The sequence below is a fragment of the Mirounga angustirostris genome, unplaced genomic scaffold (genome assembly GCF_029215605.1).
Source record: "Mirounga angustirostris isolate CCGP_5_RB_7025 unplaced genomic scaffold, mMirAng1.0.hap1 SCAF_3, whole genome shotgun sequence".
Lineage (NCBI taxonomy): Eukaryota > Metazoa > Chordata > Mammalia > Carnivora > Phocidae > Mirounga > Mirounga angustirostris.
Genome location: NW_026991711.1, coordinates 10,480,439 through 10,501,174, shown reverse-complemented (window position 1 = coordinate 10,501,174; position 20,736 = coordinate 10,480,439). Strand labels below are relative to the sequence as shown.

The 20,736-nt window shown below is 39.5% G+C and overlaps 1 protein-coding gene across 1 annotated transcript in view; it reads right to left on the bottom strand.

The window, feature by feature from the left end:
- NALCN (sodium leak channel, non-selective) overlaps nucleotides 1-20,736 on the bottom strand; it is a 312,103-nt gene that overhangs the window by 11,196 nt on the left and 280,171 nt on the right. The window contains exons 30-39 of the mRNA XM_064585923.1: nucleotides 14,530-14,650; nucleotides 14,347-14,445; nucleotides 9,106-9,199; nucleotides 8,454-8,560; nucleotides 8,173-8,247; nucleotides 7,306-7,425; nucleotides 4,239-4,307; nucleotides 3,171-3,319; nucleotides 2,212-2,305; nucleotides 455-587 (exon numbers count right to left, since the gene is read on the bottom strand). Of these exons, the coding sequence (XP_064441993.1) occupies nucleotides 455-587; nucleotides 2,212-2,305; nucleotides 3,171-3,319; nucleotides 4,239-4,307; nucleotides 7,306-7,425; nucleotides 8,173-8,247; nucleotides 8,454-8,560; nucleotides 9,106-9,199; nucleotides 14,347-14,445; nucleotides 14,530-14,650 (1,061 nt within the window). The remainder of the gene's footprint in view (nucleotides 1-454; nucleotides 588-2,211; nucleotides 2,306-3,170; nucleotides 3,320-4,238; nucleotides 4,308-7,305; nucleotides 7,426-8,172; nucleotides 8,248-8,453; nucleotides 8,561-9,105; nucleotides 9,200-14,346; nucleotides 14,446-14,529; nucleotides 14,651-20,736) is intronic.

Sequence of the window (20,736 nt, the reverse complement as noted above, 5' to 3'; positions counted from 1 at the left end):
CATGAGCAAAAACAGACCTTCTGTGTGTAGAGATATCCATGCCATCTGGCTTTCACTCTTAGTTGACAGTTCCAGGGCAGTTTGTAAAGGTCAGATTGGGTTCTGGGTGGCCCCACACCTGGGTGAACACCATGTATCTTTCAAAAACGTACCTGTGATCTTTCAAGGCCCTAAAGGTAGCCCTCCCTGAGATTTGTTCAACTCAACACGTGAGAAGAGCTCTTTTGAAATTAATGATCATAATTAATAGGACAACTCTTGAAATTGCAATCAACTGTCATTTACATGCCTTTCAAAGGTCTTTTCAGCTTCTGGATCGAGAGGCAACAATTTATAATTAATGCCGTGAAACACCCGCCCCGAGCAATCTGGGATAATTACTCGCAAATTGTACGTAATTATCTAAGTACCTGAGCTTAAGGATATTAAAACATATTCAACGAACATCACTTACCTACAAGCAGATTTAGCATGATGTAGGCAATGATGACATAAAATGAACAGAAATACATAAGCGCCCCAGCATAATTTCCGCAGTCGGTTGCCCAGTATGTGAATTCATCTGGAGTGCAAAAGGGAGGCTGGACCTGCAGGGCCACGGGGGACAGGGAGGAGGGATGAGAGTGAAGAATACAAATTTCTGTGCGTCCGCTGAAGTGAGGGAACTATTCCTCCGCACAGAAAATATAACTAATTTCAAAGTTAGTCTCTCAGAAGCCACATACATTGAGTACATCACCTCTGGCAAAAATCAAAAAGAATATTTCATTTATTCTACACTTCCAGTCTCGGAGAATCCCAAGTTCATTGCCATTTTAGAAGCACAATGAAAATGAACCGGTTTCTTCCAAGAGACATTCTTTCTGTCACCTCCACTAGTCCTGAATGCTAAGTAGTCACTCTGATGGGAACTACACAAAGTCAAAGAAAAAGGCATCTAAAAGACTTCTCTGACCTAACTAATGGGTTAAGATTTATGAAGATTTGTTATACGTAGCAGACTCACATTCAAACTGTGTAAGAAGAAACCAGTAATCCTCATTCCTGGAGCACATTTCTGGGACATTACAGAAGAGCACAAGGCTCAGGTTATCAAAAGCCTCCCTGTCCTCAGTGGCCCAATAAAATGCCAACACCTCTGAGAGACCTGGTCTCTTTCAGCCAGAGAGACTACATTCCCATAGCACTCTGCTTGTTCTTCATTTAGAACTTATTTAATCCTGCCTTCTATTATATCTGATTCGGTAAATTCTGTCCCTGTTCATTCACACATAGAGTTCTTTAGCTCCTACTATGTGCTAGATTTCTACCCAGTGTTGGAGACAGACAAGCCTAAGCAAGACATAGACTCTGTCCCTCCTTCATGTTGCTGCTGGTCTAGAGCTCGATGGGAGCCACGGACTGCGTGTGGCTGTTAAAATGTAAATGTACGTTAATGAACATCAAACACTGTTAGATAAAATTTAGAATTCAGTTGCTCAGGTGCACTAGTCACATTTCAAGGGCTCAGTAACCACATAGGGCTACTGAATGGGAAAGAGCAGATTGCCAGCAGCATTGCCGAAATTTCTCCTGCACAGCGTTGTTCTTGAGGTTGTGAGAGAGGAAACAGAGATGAAATAATCAAGTGAGTAACTCACTACAGTTGGGATACACGCTACGAAGGAGAAACACAGAGTGCTGTAGGAACATATCACCGCAGTCTTAGCGTGGGGCGGGACTCCTGATGGAGCCCACGTTGCACTGGAGATGGGAGGGGCAGCGAGGAGGAGAGAGGAACCAAGGGGACGGTGTAACTCCGAGCCTGGCTGTAAGCTCCTTGAGCAGGCCCTGGAATCATGGGAGACCTAGCACCTAGCATAGCGCCCAGTATAAACCAGGCGCTCAGGGAATATCTGTTGAGTAAATTCAGTTAAAGAAGCAGAACTCCCCTGGCTGTACTTGATTGCCAAAATGTTAAAGGTAGGAGGGAAGGAACAATGTCCACATAATTCGGATTGCCAAATGGAACTACAATAACTCAAGCTGGGTTCACTGGATATCCAAACACTGTAATGGAAAAGGATGCAATTTTATGAACTAAACGGCCAGGCTATGTGTTTTGTACACAAAGTCTTGCAGCTAACGAGGATGACGCTTGCCAATGTTGCATAGTGAAGAGTTTCACTTGGTTCTAAGTTGAGGCACTGTTAGGGATGAAGAGAAGTTTACCATACAGTCATGCATAATCTTATTCCAGTCTTCGCCTGTGACGATTCGGAATAGTACAGTGATGGCTTTTCCCGCTGAAGAAAAGTTGGCATGCCTATGTAAGGAAGAAAAACCAGAACGTGGGTAATATGGTTTGTCATGAAGTAGTAAGGTGTCCCCACTAAAACAGGTAGCTTTTGGAACAAATTTGGTTGCTAAGTTACCATGTCTAAAGGCTATACCCTCTTAATTTGCTTGTTATTCATACTTGCCCTTAAGCATAGTGGTCTGAATAACCCAACCCTAGCATGGTGCCACCAATCTGTGGCCATGCATCTTGAATCACTGAGGGTCCCAGCTTTGACAAGTAAAAGTGATTCCTTCGTTCACATGGAGTTTGCTATAAAATGCGGAGCTTCCACGGATCAAGTAAGTAATAGCTGCAACAAGACACATTTGTATTTAATTTGTTGTGTAATTACGTTTTAAAAAACATCTATGAGGCGCTTCCACAGAATTTAAGATAATCTTTGAAAAATGCTTTTCATACATAGTAACCATTTTGGGAGTTAGGACTTCCCATGTTTTGTTTTAAAAAGAAAAGAAAAAGGAAAACCCAAAGTCATTTTAAAGTGTAATTAAAAAAAGAATATATTGTTTTTTGGCAGTAGATGGATAGAAATTTGCCAGGATATTAGAAGTGGTTATTCCTGCATGGTGGTAGATTTGGAATTATGGATTTGTGTTACATTATGGGAGTATTATGGAAATAAGGTTTCTAAAGTCAATATGTAGGCTATTTTTAATTAGAAAAATGTGATTTAAAATTTGGCCATTTTATTTTGTCTTTGTTTCCAACTGATCGCTTCCCCCTTCCCTTTTGTCTTCAACAGGCAAAAGTCATTTGGATTTTTTATTCATGATTTCATGACTAAAAAAGTTTGCTTGATAAATGAATAGAAAGATAAATATACACCCACCTGTTAATATTCTCTCCATATTTCACAGTACCAAATAAAACAACTCCGGCAAAAGCATAACATAAGAGCAATAGGAACATCCCCACTATGATGAAGAAGCTTTTATACATGCTGACGACTACAGTCAGGAGGAGCATCTTTAGCGTTACCTGTAGATGAAGATGGGGAGGGGAAAATGAATATTTAATTCACTTAACTGGGCCAACCTGGGAAGTGAATGACAGGTACGCAGGTTGGCACAAGAGTGACCTTCATTTGACGATTGCTTTGAATTAATTCTTATTAAAGGGTATTAAATCTGAATATTATTCAAAAAAACAGAGAGAAATTCAACTTATATTTCAAACTCTTCAGCCTTTTCAGCCAAATTAATAAAAACCCCTCCCTAAAATTCCTAGCTTCCTGTTTTCTCTTCTCTTGCTGCCTAAGTTTCTATGAGGAGGGCTGTCCATATTTGGCCTATGCCATCACGTAGACAGGATCCTTCCACAAACAGATGTTCACAGAAACAAGCCTAAACAATGACAAAATGCTAAATAGTATCAAACATTGAATGTACTGAACATGTGCATGTATGGAATGTTTATGAAATAATGTCACTAATAAAAAAGAAAGCAACTTTAAAAAATGACAAATAGATGCCGAGTATATGCATGAACAAGAAAAAATATGAAGAAATCTGGGATCACAGAATCATGAAGCTTCATTAAAGATTATTTTTCTTTGCAGTAAAATAACTTTATTACAAATAAAAACAATAAAAATAAAGAAGTATTAAGGAAAACCATTGGCTTTTGCTTTCATGCCCAGTATGTTATCTTTAGTTGATGATTGAGTTCATCTAGCAAATATGAAGAATAAATAAAACAACATAAATATCAGGAAACATATCACAAGATAACTAAGCTACTGATTCATTTTAATATTTAATATTTGCCCATTTGGACTTAGGATGACCAGCAATTTGTTAACTTCCAAGACCGAGAAGGACAGCTGAAGTCAATTAGGCTTCACTCTTTTTTTCTGTGTATATGTAACCTTTGATAGTATCCTTTGCAATGTACTCACATGCTTTCCACAGATAGAGAAAAACCGGAAGACAATCACGCAGGCACCCATCATGTAGGTATATGCGTTCTGAAATTTAAAAAGAAGAGAGCCACTCATAATGTGCACAAAAGATCTTGTTACAGTTCCAGTTTTCATTTTAAGTCTTCTGTGAAGTCTACTGAGTAATTAGTTTAATAAAATGTGAAATTCTTATAAGAAATTTATCTTTAAAAGGTGTTGAAAAGGTCACTGCCAAAACTCATGAATAAATATTAGCTATAAAATCAAATCTTAAATGAAACTTCGCTCCCTGTTTTGCTCAGCTGAATTCTGTATTTTAAAACTTATTTTACATAAAATAGTGACCAGCTCCTTTGAGGAGCAAGAAAAACTTAGGGTACCAAGGCAACATGAGGAAGCCAAGTGAGACTGGAAATGCAGGAGTCCTGGCAAAGGAGGAGGTGCGGTGTTGGAAAAGATGGGGGGAGGTCAGCTTTCCCCTCTCTGTAGGTCTCTGGAGACTCTGGAGACCAGCCAGCCACATTCCTGTAAGCCGATTTCAGAGATGTCTACCCTACCCAGAAACACATCCAGCTCATTCTTCAAGTATGCAATTGGCAGCAAGAGATGACTGGGTCTGCTTTATGACTAAGAAAGCTTCATCTCGGAAACAAAGAGCCCATCAGCTAGAACCGCAATAACAACTGTGGCATTAAACTCATGCCAAAGCATGATTTTTCTCGAGGAGCCTTGCCTAGCCAAGTGACAACAGTCACATATGGGCCCCCGGGAAGGGGGTCTGGTGATATTCTTGAGGTAGAAGGAATTGAATGTGTTTACATAGAAATAACTTTGGATGGGAACAAGGACTGCATCTTCCTTCACAATAGACCACTGCAAAATTGCATGGAGGATGAGCATCCTTCCAGAACTGGAGGTTCTTCAGGAGAACAAAAGTGGTCAGGGAGAACAGGCAAGTTGGTCTTTTTGGTGTGAGATGTCCTCTCTAGGACATCCGGAATTAGGAAGCCTGCTCTACTCTTCTGCTTGGACCAAGTAGCTTTTGGCTCCATTTGTCTAGGGAAAGATAAAAATATGGACCTGGCTGCCCCTATCTACATTAGTTCCAAATCTGTTATAGATGGCTTCTCACCTTGCATTCTGGAAGTGACGACACCCAATGGCTTCTACGAGGATGACCCCCATCCTTTGCCGGGTCCTGAGAGGTGCCATCCAGATCTTGTGCCGTGTTTCCCTTGCTCCTTCTACTCCAGGCACTGTTTCCCTCCCGCAGTGTTCCATCATAGGGACAGCCGCTGACATGCCCCTCGTCCTACAGACTGAACCCGGTAGCCATCACTTCTGTAGGGACAGTTTCTAGGACCTCTCTGATGAAGCCACCTCCCACTACCTTGTGTCATCCCAAGAATATGTGTCTCTCCTCCATCTGCCTCACTATGGCTATAACTCTCATTGACTTGGGAGCCTTCCATGAATGCCTACCTGCAGCTGTCCCAAAGTCCCCCCAACCTCTTGATCATGACTAAATATTCTGCCTTAAAACTTTAAAATAAAACAAAACATGCCTTTGTTTTGTTCACTGCATTCTTCTCCATTCCCAGCATGGTGACTTGCACATCTTTAGTGATCAAAACCGTTTATCGTTGGAGGAAATGGATCAGGGCGACTGAGAGCCCACCAAGGCTCGGCACAGCCCCTGACACTGAAGTGACAGTTGTTTTAAGAAGTACACTCAATACCTACCTGCCGGAGCACAGCAATTTCATACGAAAGCACGCCCTCTGTAATGTGTAAATGGGTTCTGGGTGTGGTGGATCTTTTCTGGTGTGACTCTAACATTGGAGAGGATCGGAGAATGGATAGAAGAGAGCAGGGAAATCTGATAACATTATTTATGTCTGGGATCAAAGAAGACTAAAAAAAGAAGGTACTTATAAGAATGTGTTATGAGTTTGTATACTCTTTACAGTTAGAAGAACTTCACGTGCTTGATCTCTATAATGCTCATACGGAATGGATAAATTATGAAGTTCATATCCCCAAGTTCATAGCAGGGAACAAAGGATCACTGACGACAAATAACCTGATTGAGGCTGGAAAATGGTGGAGCCCAGAGTAGGGCCGTCTAGAGCTATGCTGTCCAGTATGGCAGCCACCAGCCACATGTGGTTGCTGAACCCTTGAGATGCAGTGAGTCTAAATTAAGATGTGCTATAAATGTAAAACACACACTCAAAGATTTAGTACAAAAAAAGGATGTAATCTCTCTCCTGAGTAATTTTTATATTGCTGACATGTTAAAATGATAATATTTTGGATATGGTAGGTTAACATACATTATTAAGTTAACATCATCTGTTCCTTTTTTATTTTTTTAATGTGGCTCCTAGAATATTTGAAATTATATCCATGGCCACATTTTGTTCTTATTGGGCAACACAGTTCTAGATCTCAGTCAAGCACACCCACGGGTATAGATTTTGAGCTGGACCTCAGACTACATGGAGGGTGGAGGCATTTTAGGCAAACTAGTGAGAACTCAGGTATAGACACTGGGAATGATGGGTTTTAGAGAAATGGCAGCTGGATGTCAGTAGGAAATAAGGCAGCAAAAGTGCCTGAGAATCCCACTGTGAAATACTGAGTAGAACGTAGCGGCATGGATGCTACACTTCAGTTCAGAAAACTGGGTTTGAGCCTTCTGATACCAGCTTGTATGTGAATTTAGGCAGTTCTCATAATCTCTGTTTCCATTGTTGTCTCTCTCTCTCTCTCTCTCTCTCTCATTTTTATCCTTTGGGAAAATGAGAGTTAAACCAGAGATCTTAAAGGTTCTTCTTCTGATTCACCCACTCTAGGACTCCGAAGGGCCAGATTTTGTCCGTGGGAAGAGTGTGGGGAGTTGTGTGCACAAGCTCGCCTGAGGGCCCGTCACGGGCAAGGATGGATGTAGGGAGGTTAATCTGACCCCTGAGGGTAGGCTGACACGGACTGAAATGAGACCGGAAACAGGGTTACCGGAACCCCAGTTATCAACTAAAATAAACTTGAACTATATGCATACCAGGAGGGCAAAGTGAAGTACCACCCAGACCACGCCAAGCGACGTCACCAGCAGGTCATATCGGTTTCTTCTGCTTTGCCAGAAGCCGGCAGGTGACATTGCTATGATCTTCATCGTAACCTGGGGGAAGATAAGGAAGACAGTAAATAGAAGCTGAGTGTGCAGCATATATTTAAATGTGTGAATTTGAGGCACATTTTTAAAAGGAGGTAGGAACCAAAGAGAAGAATTTATTACCAAGACATAGATAGATAGATAAAGATACAGAGATATAGAAATAGATCTATCTATCTAAATTTTAAAGCTCGGTAGGTTACAAATCTGTATTCTCCAGGCTCTTTTCTCCTTGTTTTACGACTAGTTCTGATAGCAGGACGTTTTTCTTCCTCAAGTAAAAGACCATTGATTTTGGGAAACATCAACCCGTACAGGGTGAAATAAGAATCTGCTTGTATTTCAAAGAAGATTACGCTGGAAAATGATATTATACGGACCATATATTAAAATAATCCTTTCTGGGCTAACTCCCTTGGCCACAACATTGCGATCTGAGTCCCTGAATTACAGTGGTATGTGCAGTTCGCTACAAATATTTGAACTCACATAACCAGACAGGCCAACATTCAGATACAACAATCAACAGCAGTTAGCGATTTCTGCCGTTAGGCAAATCTGACATATAAAGTGAAATCTTTGTTCACAGCCCCAAAAGGAAAATATCTTATGAGCATGCCACCCCTCTCCCCCACAAAAAAACTTCAAAAACAATGGAACACAGAGCTGAACATGGGCGCTATCAAAGGAGGACACTGCTCTACTTTGCAATGCCCACTGCAGCCCCCAGGGCCTGCTGGCTCATTACCGTACCTCTAGAACGAAGATGAAGGTGAAAACAACCGACATTGTTGCTAAAGGAACGGTCACTGGGTCCTCCACGTCCCACTGTAAGACAAACAGCACACTGGTCTTTGTCTGCATCCATCAGACACATCAAGACCTTCCTCTCTTTCTCTCATTAGAACATGACTGTGAATTTTAATTTTTTAAAAAAACATAGACTGTGAACAGATATAGCCCCTTGCGATATTCTTGGATGCACCAATGAACAAACAAGTCCTTCCCAGAGTTTCAGCGTGAAAGAAAAGTACCTTGACAGACAGCAGCACCGACTGGGCCAGGACAAGCAATGCAATTGTCCTCTTAAAGAATGGATGCTGGGTTATGTCATACATCTTAGCTCTAAAACCATCATTATCTGCAAAAGAGAGGTTGAGGCAAGGGCATTTCAGACATAGGTCACATTTACTTGTCTTTCATTTCCTTTAATGCTCATTTTAAAACTCATTACTTTTTTTGCCCCTATAGTTCAATCTATTGTGTGGTGTTTTGCAGGAATGGCTGGTTCTGAATATTTAAAACGACGGTGCATGACGCCGTCTGTATTGGAAGGAGAACCGCATCATTCAATTTCTGTCAGTTTAATACATTTCACTCATATGTTTAAAAGGCAAGCACAAATATATTTTATTTAAAAATTCATTTTTTCATTAGGGCTTATCCTGAGAGCACTGAAGCACAGCCTTTGGGTGGTTGATTTTAATAGCCTATGGAGAAAAAAAAAAAAAAAAAAAAAAAAAAAATAGCCTATGGAGAGATCTGTAGTTTGGAGCCTGTTTCTATATTAACTTATGCACAACCGCCTAGTGGCCTCACGATTATTATTTTAATTGAAATCTTAGACTCCTGGGGAATCATGAACACTGGTGCCCAACATGAATAAAATCAGAGCATCTTTGATACCCGGGCGAGGTGGGAGATGAAGAGGCTGTGCTATCTTCAGTCGGCTCTTCAGATCTTCCCATCTTCTCTGATCTACAGTCAGCAGAGCTGTCCCCTTAATAAACAAAGGAAAGCAGAAAAAGGCCTTATGTCGTCTACTCCACACTGAGGACATTGCAAATGGGGTGGTGATACCAACAGGACTAATTTGGGGGTGTGAAATAAAGATATTCTTCAAATACCATGGTGGTTCGATAGGCATGGTCAGAATTCTCAAATGTGGTCTTAAGAGGAGTCCCCAAAAGGGTGGTCTTCAACTGGCATCTTTGAAGATGTATAATATTCAGGTTTGGGAAAATCTAAAGAAGGTTCTCTACACAATCAAATTTTCAAAAAGGGATACCCACTCTAATAAGTGGTTAGTTTCCGTTCGTTTCATTGTGGGAAATGCAGCAAAACTGTAGCTTGTCTATCTGTTGCTTCTGGTTAAGGTGATTGTGTCCTTTTTTTTTTTTTTAAATCATTCTGATACATATAATAAAAAAACTATTTTCAAGTGATATGAAGTCACAGAATTTGAATCTTGAAGAATTAATGCTGTGACAAATGTCTAAATGAGATAAAATATTATTTATTATATATATGTGTGTGCATATATATAGGAGTACTTCATTAAAATGCTATATCCATATATATTATATTGCATAACATTTTATTATGCTATATTATACAGGCAGAACTGGAAAAAAAAAACCCACCCACCCCCCACTCTCATTCTTCCTTTATTTCTACAGAGCTAACTACTCTCCTTCAAGAGTATGTCCCCCTCACGATTTTTCAGATTTTACTGTTTGTGTATGTATCAATACATAAGAACATATTTGTTTTGAATTTCAAAAATTTATATAAATGGTATCCAATCTGTGCTTATTTATGCAGTTTGTTTTTATCTTCACTGAACACTATGTTGTGCATACAACTAGACACTAGACCTAATTGGTTTAACTGTTCAGAGTACCTCACTGTACAAATATATCAGAAGTTAGGTTTATATTACTAAAGAAATGTTGCAATTAGCACACATGTATTACCTCATGGTGAACATCTATGAGACTTTCTTGATAGCAAATCTCTAGGAGAGGAATTGCTGGGGTTAGGGATTTATGCATCTCTATGTTTTTCAGATATTGTGAAGTTACTGTCCAAAGAGGAATAACCAAGAAAATTTGCTGCTAGCAATCTCCAAGTATTCATGTCCTAATATTCTTGCCAATACTTGATATTATCAGACATTTAAATTTGGCCACAATGGGTGGGAAATGTATGTAATTTAGTTCTAATATCAGTGAGATGAAACATTTTTTATGTGTATAAATGGGGGAGTGATTTCTGTATCTTCCTATGTGAATTGCCTGTTCATATTCTTTGCTCATTTTTGTATCTAGATATTTACTTTCAGATGTGTTATAGAAATTCTTAATATATTCTGGATATTAATCTTCTGTCAGTTATATGAGTTGTAAATATTTCCTCTTAGTCTTAGCATGCTTTTTAAAAAAAAATTTTGCTTATCACGTCTCTTATCTCTCAGAAACTTTTCATTTTAATGTAACCTAATCTATAAATTTCTTTCTTTATGGATTCCAATTTGTGGTTAAAGTCAAGAAATCCACAACTACGGCAGGGTCAAAAATAAATTCTACATGGTTGACAAATGGTTTTTCATAGCTAGGTCTTTCATTCTTCTGGAATTCATTTCTGAGTATGCTGTGAGGTAGAGATCTCTGTTTAGTTTCTTCTATCTAGACACTCAATGACCCCAGCGTTACTTACTGATGGTCTCATCTTCTCCACTGATTTGTTGTGCTACTTCTGTTTTACATATACCTGTGCCTCCTATGACTTTCGGTTTTGTTCTGTAAGTTTAACTTTCTGTCCTTGTATCATTACCTAACCTGTTTGACTCACTATAGCTTGTTTATTTTCCTTTTCCACATTTTTGTTCATGCTTAACCTTGAGAGAGGTTTATCAATTTAATTTTTTTAAAGAATCTGTTTTTGTCATTCTTGAATCTTTTATCGTATCTTTGTTTTCTATATAATTAATTTTTGTCCTTATTTTTGTTACTTTCTTCCATTTTACTTTGTTGTTCTTATTATAATTTATTGATTTGGATATGTGACATATTACTAATTAATTAATCTTTGATTTTTTAAAAAATGTACACTTATAGTTGTAAATTTCCCTCTACTGATTTACCTGTGTCTTGCGAGCTTTCATCTATGATTTTTATAAATGATTTATCTAAATGACTTGTGCTTTTCTATTGATTTCTTCAGTGACTCATAAATTATTCAGAATGTTGTCTTAACATCTTCAACTTATGAGGGATTTTTGTCATCTTTTTTTATTATTGTAGATGTATCTGTACATTATCAATTTTTTGGTATTATTTTATGACCTTGTAGAGGGTACATTTTATACTTGAAAATTACTGGGGTCAGGGTTCTTTTTATGTCCAGTAGATCAAATGTTTTTATTGTGTCAAATCTCGTATTTTCTTTTTTTTTCTGTCTACGAGTTTCTTAGAGAAATATGTTAATATCTTTCACTATGATTTGGACTTGCTAGCTTTTTAAAATAATTTGGATCATTTTTTCTTCATATATTTTATGGTTTAGGAGTTCTATACTTCACTAGGGATTAGCTTCTTTTGGAATTATTTAATTACACTGTTTATTCCTAAAAATGGTATTTGTTTTAAGTTAATTTTTCTAATATTAGTATTGCTAAACCATTTTTCTCACTAACTGCAAACAAATACTTTGGGTTCTCTGGGTGTAACACACATTCATATTATTCCTTAATTATATAAAACAAATTATTTTAGAAAGTTGAACTCTGAAATGATCCAAAAGACTAATAAGCATGGTGGTATCATCTGTTCGTTAATACCTGAAAACCTCTGAAAGCTTATTATTGTGAAATTAAGTTTATTAATCAAACTGTTATCTCATAATCAAGAAATTAAAAATACATATATTACTAGTATAGACTTTGAACTTTTTAGACAGGGTTCCATTTTCTAGGGAAGACATAATTTTCCATAATTCTGAATTGTGAAAACATTGCCCCCAAAGCTTGCCTTATTTCCCATATCTTTATATTTCCCCACTGCCTATATATTTGGAAATCTGCTCACATACCTTTGGATATGACCATTAGCATGTGAGCTCCAGAAGGGTAGAAATCTTTATGTGTTTAGTGTTTAGTTCGTGTGTTTAGCTTCTTGTGTCCCCAGGGTCAAGAGCAGTGTCTGGCACCAGTAAGTGCTCAAAGAAATCTGTCGAATGACTGAATGATAAATGAATAAATGCTGTTATACAGCAGCTCACGTACTACCCTCTGAAAAGCTTACAGAAAAAAAAGGATCTCTTCTAAATGGTTCATATAATTCAGAAATTTGGATCTCCAATTAAATAATCAAGTTTGTAATGTCTGGTAATGTCATTTCTTCTACTTTCCCTCTTTCTCTAAGCACCCACTTGAGCTTATGTCCACGTTCCCCTTACCAAGCCAAGATGCTTCTTTCTTCCCTCAGAACAGAAATACAATCGGTACTGTGAGTAAACCTCCCGACACTCTGCTTACTTAGCCATTCCTCTAAGTTCAAGAGCTGCGATTGATTATATATTCGTCTCTAGTTGTTGAACATCTGTGTTGTTGCATTTATGTCGCTGATTTGATTCTTCTGAAATCAGGACCTGATTCTCCTGAAACCAGGTGTCTGCTCAGAGGGCCTAGCACGGTGTTCTGAGCAGGCAGAGCCTAAGCTCTCTGTTAACTGACTGACTGGCTTCTGCTCTTACTCAGGAATCCCTGGTGTCTGCTCTAGCGCAGGGCTCAAAGGCATCTAAAGAGACCTATCTTCCTTCTTCTGCTTGGTATTAAATTGAACACACTGTAGGGCTTAAAGACACTCATTTATCAATGTGTTATAGTAAAATAGGGGGCTGGGCAATATGATCTCTCTCTAGCCTTCTTTCTTACACTAAAATCCCATGTTTCTGTGGGTCGGAGTAGTGTTGGGACCCAAAGGGGGATTTTTAAGTCACACCCTTTGAAAGCCCGGACGAAATGAGGTCCTCATTAGGCACACATCAAAGGTGGCAATTGACTGAGTAGCTGAAACCACACGTGTGGAGCCTGGGGGGGGCCGTGAATGATAGAGTCCCAGGTAAAGCTGCCCTCGCCAGCAGGCTCTGATGTGGCTGTGTGCGATTCGGTACCAGCCCTGAATCCCAAGAGCAGCACGGTGCGGTGCGGCACGTCTAGCTTTCATTCACTGCAGGGCAACGGTCGACATTTTTACACTCTTGAATTGGAAGACTCTCAGACTCTGCAGAGTCGGCACCACTTCTGAATTCTGGCCCTGGCTTTTCTACACCTTAAAAGCCCCAGACAAGTTATGTCACCTCTGTAAGCTGTTTTCGCTTCCACTGTGCATTTCAGAGTCGAGAGAATTGAAAACAGCATATGTCAACCTTAGTGCATAGTAAGTGCTCGAAAGCTGTATGCACCTCGATTATGAAGATTCCAGAAGACTGGACCCTTACATAATAGGGGGCATATCAGCCATGTCCAGAAGAATGACGTCGAATGTTCTCCCCCCAAACTCACTTTTTGACAGGAAACTATGCTGGCCATTTTCCCATTTGGGAGCTCTTGTACTGATCATTAGAGCTGTTATGATCTCAGAATGTTTCCCGAGTTCATAAAGTATGTAAATTTCTTCTCTGAAATTAGAAAATCTTCTTTTTATTCAGTGAATTGGGATTGAACATTTTCTCCTGCACCCCCAGCCCCATCAAAATGCCGAGTTCACCTCTGGAGTTACAAAGCATCCAATTTACATTGTGTGAAAGTTATTATTACCTGCAATCAGCACGTCCCTTAGTTCAGCTTGTATTTTCATAACTTGCTGCCCCTCCTTTCCGTTTGAACAACAGGAGATGTGCCTTTCAGTTGTCAGTGAATTAATGATACCATTACCAAAAGGGGAAATTTAGCAAGAGAACCGTGCTCTTAAATAGTGTGCCTGAAAGGCAGAGACGAGGTAGCTTGTCAAATAGTTATACAGATTATTTACACCAGTCACCTTAGGGGTTGAATGCGACTTCATGCCGTGGGAGAAAAAGAGAGCTCAAAGCAAGTGGCTAGAACGGAATAAACCCTGCGGTATTCAAACCAAGAATGCTTACCTTGTTTTCATTGAAATTAGCAATAACTACTCCAACAAAAAGGGTCAGTCCAATCATGCAACCCAGGAATACAAAAACATGAATATAGATCCCATGCATCTGTATAAATGAAAAACACGGTTATTCATCAAAGCAAAGGAAAGCAGCTGTTGAGCATTCAAAGGATTCCATGTGCTTGCTTACCGGCCCCACACGATGAATAATAACATCCCTCACTTCTACCCAGCCTTTCAGGGAGAGCACTTCAAACAATGCCAGCATAGCATTTCCCACATTGTCAAAATTAAAATTCCGAGGATTTGCCCTGCAAGTCAGAAAGAGGAATGCTCTGTGAAATTCGAGGAGGAGCAGCCTAGGGCAAATATCCTGTAGCTCTTTCCGGTCTTAGGTGAGGGGGTATGTTTATCATTTGGAAGGTAGGCTAGACGGCATTTGTTTGCTCAATCATAAAAATGCATGAATGCCTTATAATTTTTTAAAATGTAATTCTTGGGTAATAATGGGGCATTCTTAGCAGGAGGCAACAAAAGGCAACAAACTCAACTTCTAGCTCTAGATGTTCTGCGATGTTTCTGGCTCGTCCTGATTATACCCAGGGCTGGAAACACACTTTCTAGTTACAAACTGCACGGGAGATGCTCACAAAGGGGCGCTGGAGTCTGGGTGTGAATTTTTTAAAAAGATATCTTTATTTATTTTAGAGAGAGAGAGAGAGAGTGGGGGGTGGGGCAGAGGGAAACAGAGAGAGAATCTCAAGCAGACTTCCAACTGAGCATGGAGCCCGATGTGGGGCTCGAACTCACGACTCTGAGATCATGACCTGAGCCGAAACCAAAAATCTGAGGCTCAACTGACTGAGGCACGCAGGTGCCCCTGGGTATGAATTTTGTAATAGTTTTATAACCGAAAAACTCTTCTACAGGTGTAAACTACAATTCCTTATGTTAATATAGAAAGTGTAAAAAGAGTAGAATCTGGCCACTTTCCTTAATTCTTGACGTCATGGGAATATCACGCTATAAAGTAGTGACGCATTTAGAGGTCACTGAGTGGCAAGAGGTGTTTGCTCATAGCCTAGATGTTTCCAGAACATTCTCTCCCAGTGGGATTTTTTTTCTCTCATTACCTCTGGGTGTTCTCAACAGAGACTTCTTGTAGACCCCCACGCTGCAGTATGCTTTCTACACCAACAGCTGATTCCTGATTTCTAACACACTCTGTCTCCACTATTAAATTTTTTGAAGGGGGGATGGGTCATTTCTTATTTTTCTGATGTTTTACTTTTTTCTTCCCACGAACAAAAGGGATCTTTTCTATATATTACATCTCCCTTAGTCATTATGGGTCTTAGCTAACATTTTTGTTGTCCGTAGAAAGATTTCAGTGTTTTTCTCTTTTCCCCCTTATTAGACTATTGAAAATAATTATAAGATCTAGACAACTACACAATGGAAAGTCATGACTATTACTGTATTTCCTAAATTTGATGGCGAATTGGGCCTGGCACTACTAAGAAGAGTAAGCCTACAGAAGCTTAACCAAATTATAGTTTGATCATTTCTTTTTCCTGCTAGCTCATTTTTTTTTTAAAGATTTTTATTTATTTATTTATTTATTTGAGAGCGAGAGAATGAAAGAGAACACCTGAGGGGGGATAGGGTCAGAGGACAAAGCAGACTCCCTGCTGAGCAGGAAGCCCGATGCGGGACTTGATCCAGGGACTCCAGGATCATGACCTGAGGCGAAGGCAGTCGCTTAACCAACTGAGCCACCCAGGCGCCCTCCTGCTAGCTCATTTATCAAAATTTAAGCTTCACAAAAGGCAACACTCTGGGGAAAACCTGGGTTAGTATTTTTCTACCACCTTTTATATGTATTTTTTAAATCATAGAAACAATCATGCAATGCACCTTTATAAGTTTTCTTTTTAAAAATATTTTTAAATACTAAATAAATGAGGATCTAATAAGAAACCATACAGCTAAACTGACTTGCTCCTAAAGATTTAAAGCTGATTGGTAGAAACGTTTTCCATATACTGCAAAAACCCCACTCAGAAATTCCTATTTTGGGATTCTGATTTATATTTTTTAAGTATGAAAGTACAAGCATATTCTCTTGGATTTTTCCAACATCCTTTCCTTTGGGGGTTTCAATTAAATTTAATATATTTTACAGCAGACAGAAGCCGTAAGGATTCTGCAGATGCTACAGTTTTCTTGAATAAGGATTTTTTTTTTTAAGCCAAGCAAGCCAGCTCTCAGATCTGATGTTGAACTTTCTTACCCATCCATTTTCTTTATGTAAAAGTGCTTTTTTAGCTGAATTTGCAGCAACCCAAAGTACTTTCATGTTCCACATCCTTTAGAAGTTAGAATATGTTAAAAATACACTTTTAGGCTAAACCAAGAAAAATAAAATGGAGGATTATAGACTTAACTAGTTGGAACCATACATCACATTAAAAAAGTAAGTATCCGTTTTAATCATCTAAGATGTTTGTGTATGCTTTGTTCATGTTACTAAAATTGGAAAGTTTAAAACTTTACCTATAACTACAGAGGACTTCAGTAAATCCCAAACACAATCCATTGTTGTCAGTTTTCCTGTTGTCCTTCCTTGATCTGGAAGCCTGTTTAAATATAATCTTTTCTGGTTAATTTAAAAAATATTATAATCTTGTCTATCCAATTCAGAAAACTAAGACGTGGTTTCTGACCTCACAATTTCATTAATCTTCTACCTCTCAGTGAAAAGTGCTCCAAGGTCCCAAGGTCGTGATAAGGAGGGTTGCTCCTCCTCTGGGAAGAATTGGACCCCCAGGAGGAGAGGAGCTCAGCCTGTGGCCTTGGGTGGAGAAATGCAGGAGATGACATTGTCCAAAATGGCCCTTCCAAGACCCTGGAAATATCATGTTTCTGTTGAACTTAAAAAAGCAAAGAAGGGGTGCCTGGGTGGCTCAGTCAGTTTAGTGTCCAAATCTTAATTTCATCTCAGGTCATGATCTCATGGATCATGAGATCGAGCCCCACGTTGGGCTCTGCTTGGGGAGACTGCTTTTCTCCCTCTGCTTCTCCCCCCTGCTCATGCACTCTCTCTCTCTTAAATGAAGGGGTAAATCTTAAAAAAAAACCCAAAAAACAAAAGTAAGGTAGATTTATATTATTTTCCTTAAAGAGCGTAGTCAAATTGTTTGAGCTGTAGACTCTACAAAAATCTGATCTTCTTCTGCCTAGAATGTATCATGGTATGACTTAAAATTACCTAGGGGTAAACTCCAGGTAAGCTTCCAGTGAGTTCAGAGGCTTATTTATGTAGCATCAAAGTCTTTAGCATATTGTATTACATTATTTGTAATATTAATTTCTGTTCTCCACTACACTTCAAGCTCCTAAGGGTTGGGGACCACAGCTTGTCCCCAGTGACAGAGTAATGTCTAGAGATCAGTAAGCGCTCAAGATATATATTTATTGAAACTGAGTACTCATTTTTGATATTTCTTTGATGCATTCCATTTTCCTATGTCCTAGACTTCTGCTTAAAACAAAACACACAATATTTATAATATATATATATATATATTATATACAAGGTAATTTTTATCTCATCAAGTCTGAGTGATTCAGAAGAAAATGAATGTATTCATCTGAGCAGAGAATATGGAAGCCTGACTGTCTCCTGAATTAGGCAGTGCATATTTATGTCCTTCTCAATTATAATTATCAAAGAATTCCCCAATGCCAATTCCCAAGATATAAATTATTTTTTTAATCATAAGTTCGCCAATATAAAATTATTTTGGCTGCTAACTCTTGATGAGCTTATTAACGAAGGAAAATGTGAAAATTAGCGTGGTTATAGTTGACATTCGTTTGACAGAAGATTTTTATTTCCCTAAAACTAACCCAAGTCACAATATTCTGAACCAATGGACAAGCCCTATTGTAATGGCATTCAAGTGATGCCCCTCTGTCAGCTTATGCTTTTAAAGTGCTGTCAAACTCGAAACCCCTAGTAATAATTTACATGAAACATTGCATGAATTTTTAAAATCACAGGTAGCTGGTTTTATGGAACAGATTGGATGCCAGAGGGTATGGTTGGAAACAGGTTTACTTTTCTCCCAACACTGCCTTCTAGAGGCTTCTAGCTCCCTTCCTGACATTGTGGACATCCCAAAGCTTTTGGGTCACTTTCAGTTATGTGAGTCTCCTTCTAAAAAGCCCACTCCATCCTTACATCAAACCTTTGTTCTCGTGACCTGTACAAGAATATCTTTCTTAGCTGCTCTGCCTGATCCACGGCTTGAGGAGGGAAGAAGAGTGCTGGCTCCTCTGTTAACCTCCTCCCCTTCAGGCCACCATCTGATTCTTACAAGAAGGGGATGTGATGACTTAGAAATGGAGTTCAAGTCCATGTATCTTACACTGGCGGACACCAGCCACTGCTGCTTTGGTCCCAACAGCTATTCTTTTCATGGAGTGTGTTGTCTGCCATGTTCCTACCTTCTGTAAACTTGATACTTTAACGTCTGTCCTACATGCCTATGATGGACACACTTTGCTCTGGACAGCTCGATAAAATGCCCGAATCACCCTGCCTTGGCCTCCTACCTCTCTCATCACCCTCCCACCTCCTTGGGAGGAGTTGTTTTTAGGGCTTGCTTTTTAAACACAGACCAACCAACCCAGAGTCCACAGCCCCAACTACCTCCTTTATCAGGCTTCCACACTCCAGCCCACCATCCACCTGCCTGAATCACCAGGTACCGGACCACTAGGGACAGCACCTGTGTCCAGGAGCCCACTGAAGTTCCTCAACGAGCCAATCCTAAGCCTGCTCGGCCCGACTCACCCATCCCAACTCAGGGAAACCACGATAAAGGTTCCTTCCCACAGCTCCCCTGTGCCTCGTGACTGACCCTGGTGCTTCCTTGTGTGGCCTCCCCATCCTCTTGGGAACTATGAGTAACAAACCAGCTCTTCAATGGTAATTGTCTCTTGATCTGTTGGCTCTACTGTATCTCAAATTTTCTATTAATAGACTATATCTTGAAACATTCCCCAGCATGAGGGTGCCCCATTGTGTCATTCCTGCTGAGGGTTGTCTGAGGGTGATTCCTCAGTACTCATTCCTGGAAACTTCCCCACAGCCCCTCCAACAAGAGCCCCCTCTCCCCAGCATACAGCCTTTTGCAGCAGAGTTCCATCAAGATGGCTCAGATCAGGTGGCCCCAGGCAGTGATGACTCGGAGCTTCCAGAAACACCCAATAACCCTGCCCAGCCAGATGGTGAAGGGTAGCTTGCCTACACGAGCATCTCTTCTCGCCTTGCCAGTCTCTGACATGAAACAGTCCCCACGGGGGGCCTCATTTGGCTGGGGAGACAAGCACCCCTAACCTCCTCCACAGTGAAGGTACAGAAGCCACGGCACCGTCTACTGAATTCCTTCACTTCCATGACCCTGTCTTTGAGCATAGCGTTTCCTTTTACGGCAGCTGGGTGATGGAGGTGGATGGTCTTTTAGTCAGTGCTGCTGGAAATGGCATGTTGCTCTCTTCGGAATATAATCAAACTTTATCTCCTAGTGACCTCAGCTCGGAGGCTTTTGCCAAAATTCCAAAACAGTAGTAAAAAAAAAAATCTCATTTGATGTCTTGCTCTGAATAAATTATTTATGATGTAATAATGCATTTTCACTTCACAAAAAATAAACTCTATGCTTCCTTAATATTTTATTTTAATGTAAATTAGACTGCTTTTCTAGTAAGCACTGGGATAAGGATATCTCCATGAGTTATGTACATCCCTCCTCAGCTCAAGCCACATATCCAAATTCATCTTTTTTTTTCATAATTCTTTGGTATTTAAAAAAATTAAAACCCAGTATAAATTGTACTGAATTGTTTATAAAAGTTAATTTCACATTAGAGAAATGCCAAAGCTGGTCACAATGAGTCCTAAGGGTACAACTGGGTGAAATGTAATTTCTTTGAAAGAGTTCTGACATTTAGTAGAGCATACCAATTGTGACAAAAACAGTCGTCGCTGTGGTTCACTTGTTATTCTAAGAGGTAAAATGAAATAAAAAGAAAACAGATGACTACTTAAAAGGACAAAGGAAGTTAATAGGACACTCAGTTCATCAATGAAGCCTACTGAGAGATTTCATTCATGGTCATTATAAACTGGATGAGAAAGAAGGTACTAGGCACTTCTAGCTTTGATATAAATGCTTTGAAAACTCATTTTCAAGAAAAATGAAGTTTAAAGAGAAAGATATAATCATTTGTGTTCCTGATTATTCCTTTCCAGTGTTTCCATAATAGAAATCCTTCAATGTAAATGGGTTTTAAAATTGAAAAAGCTTTATGATTTGGGCTTCTCTAC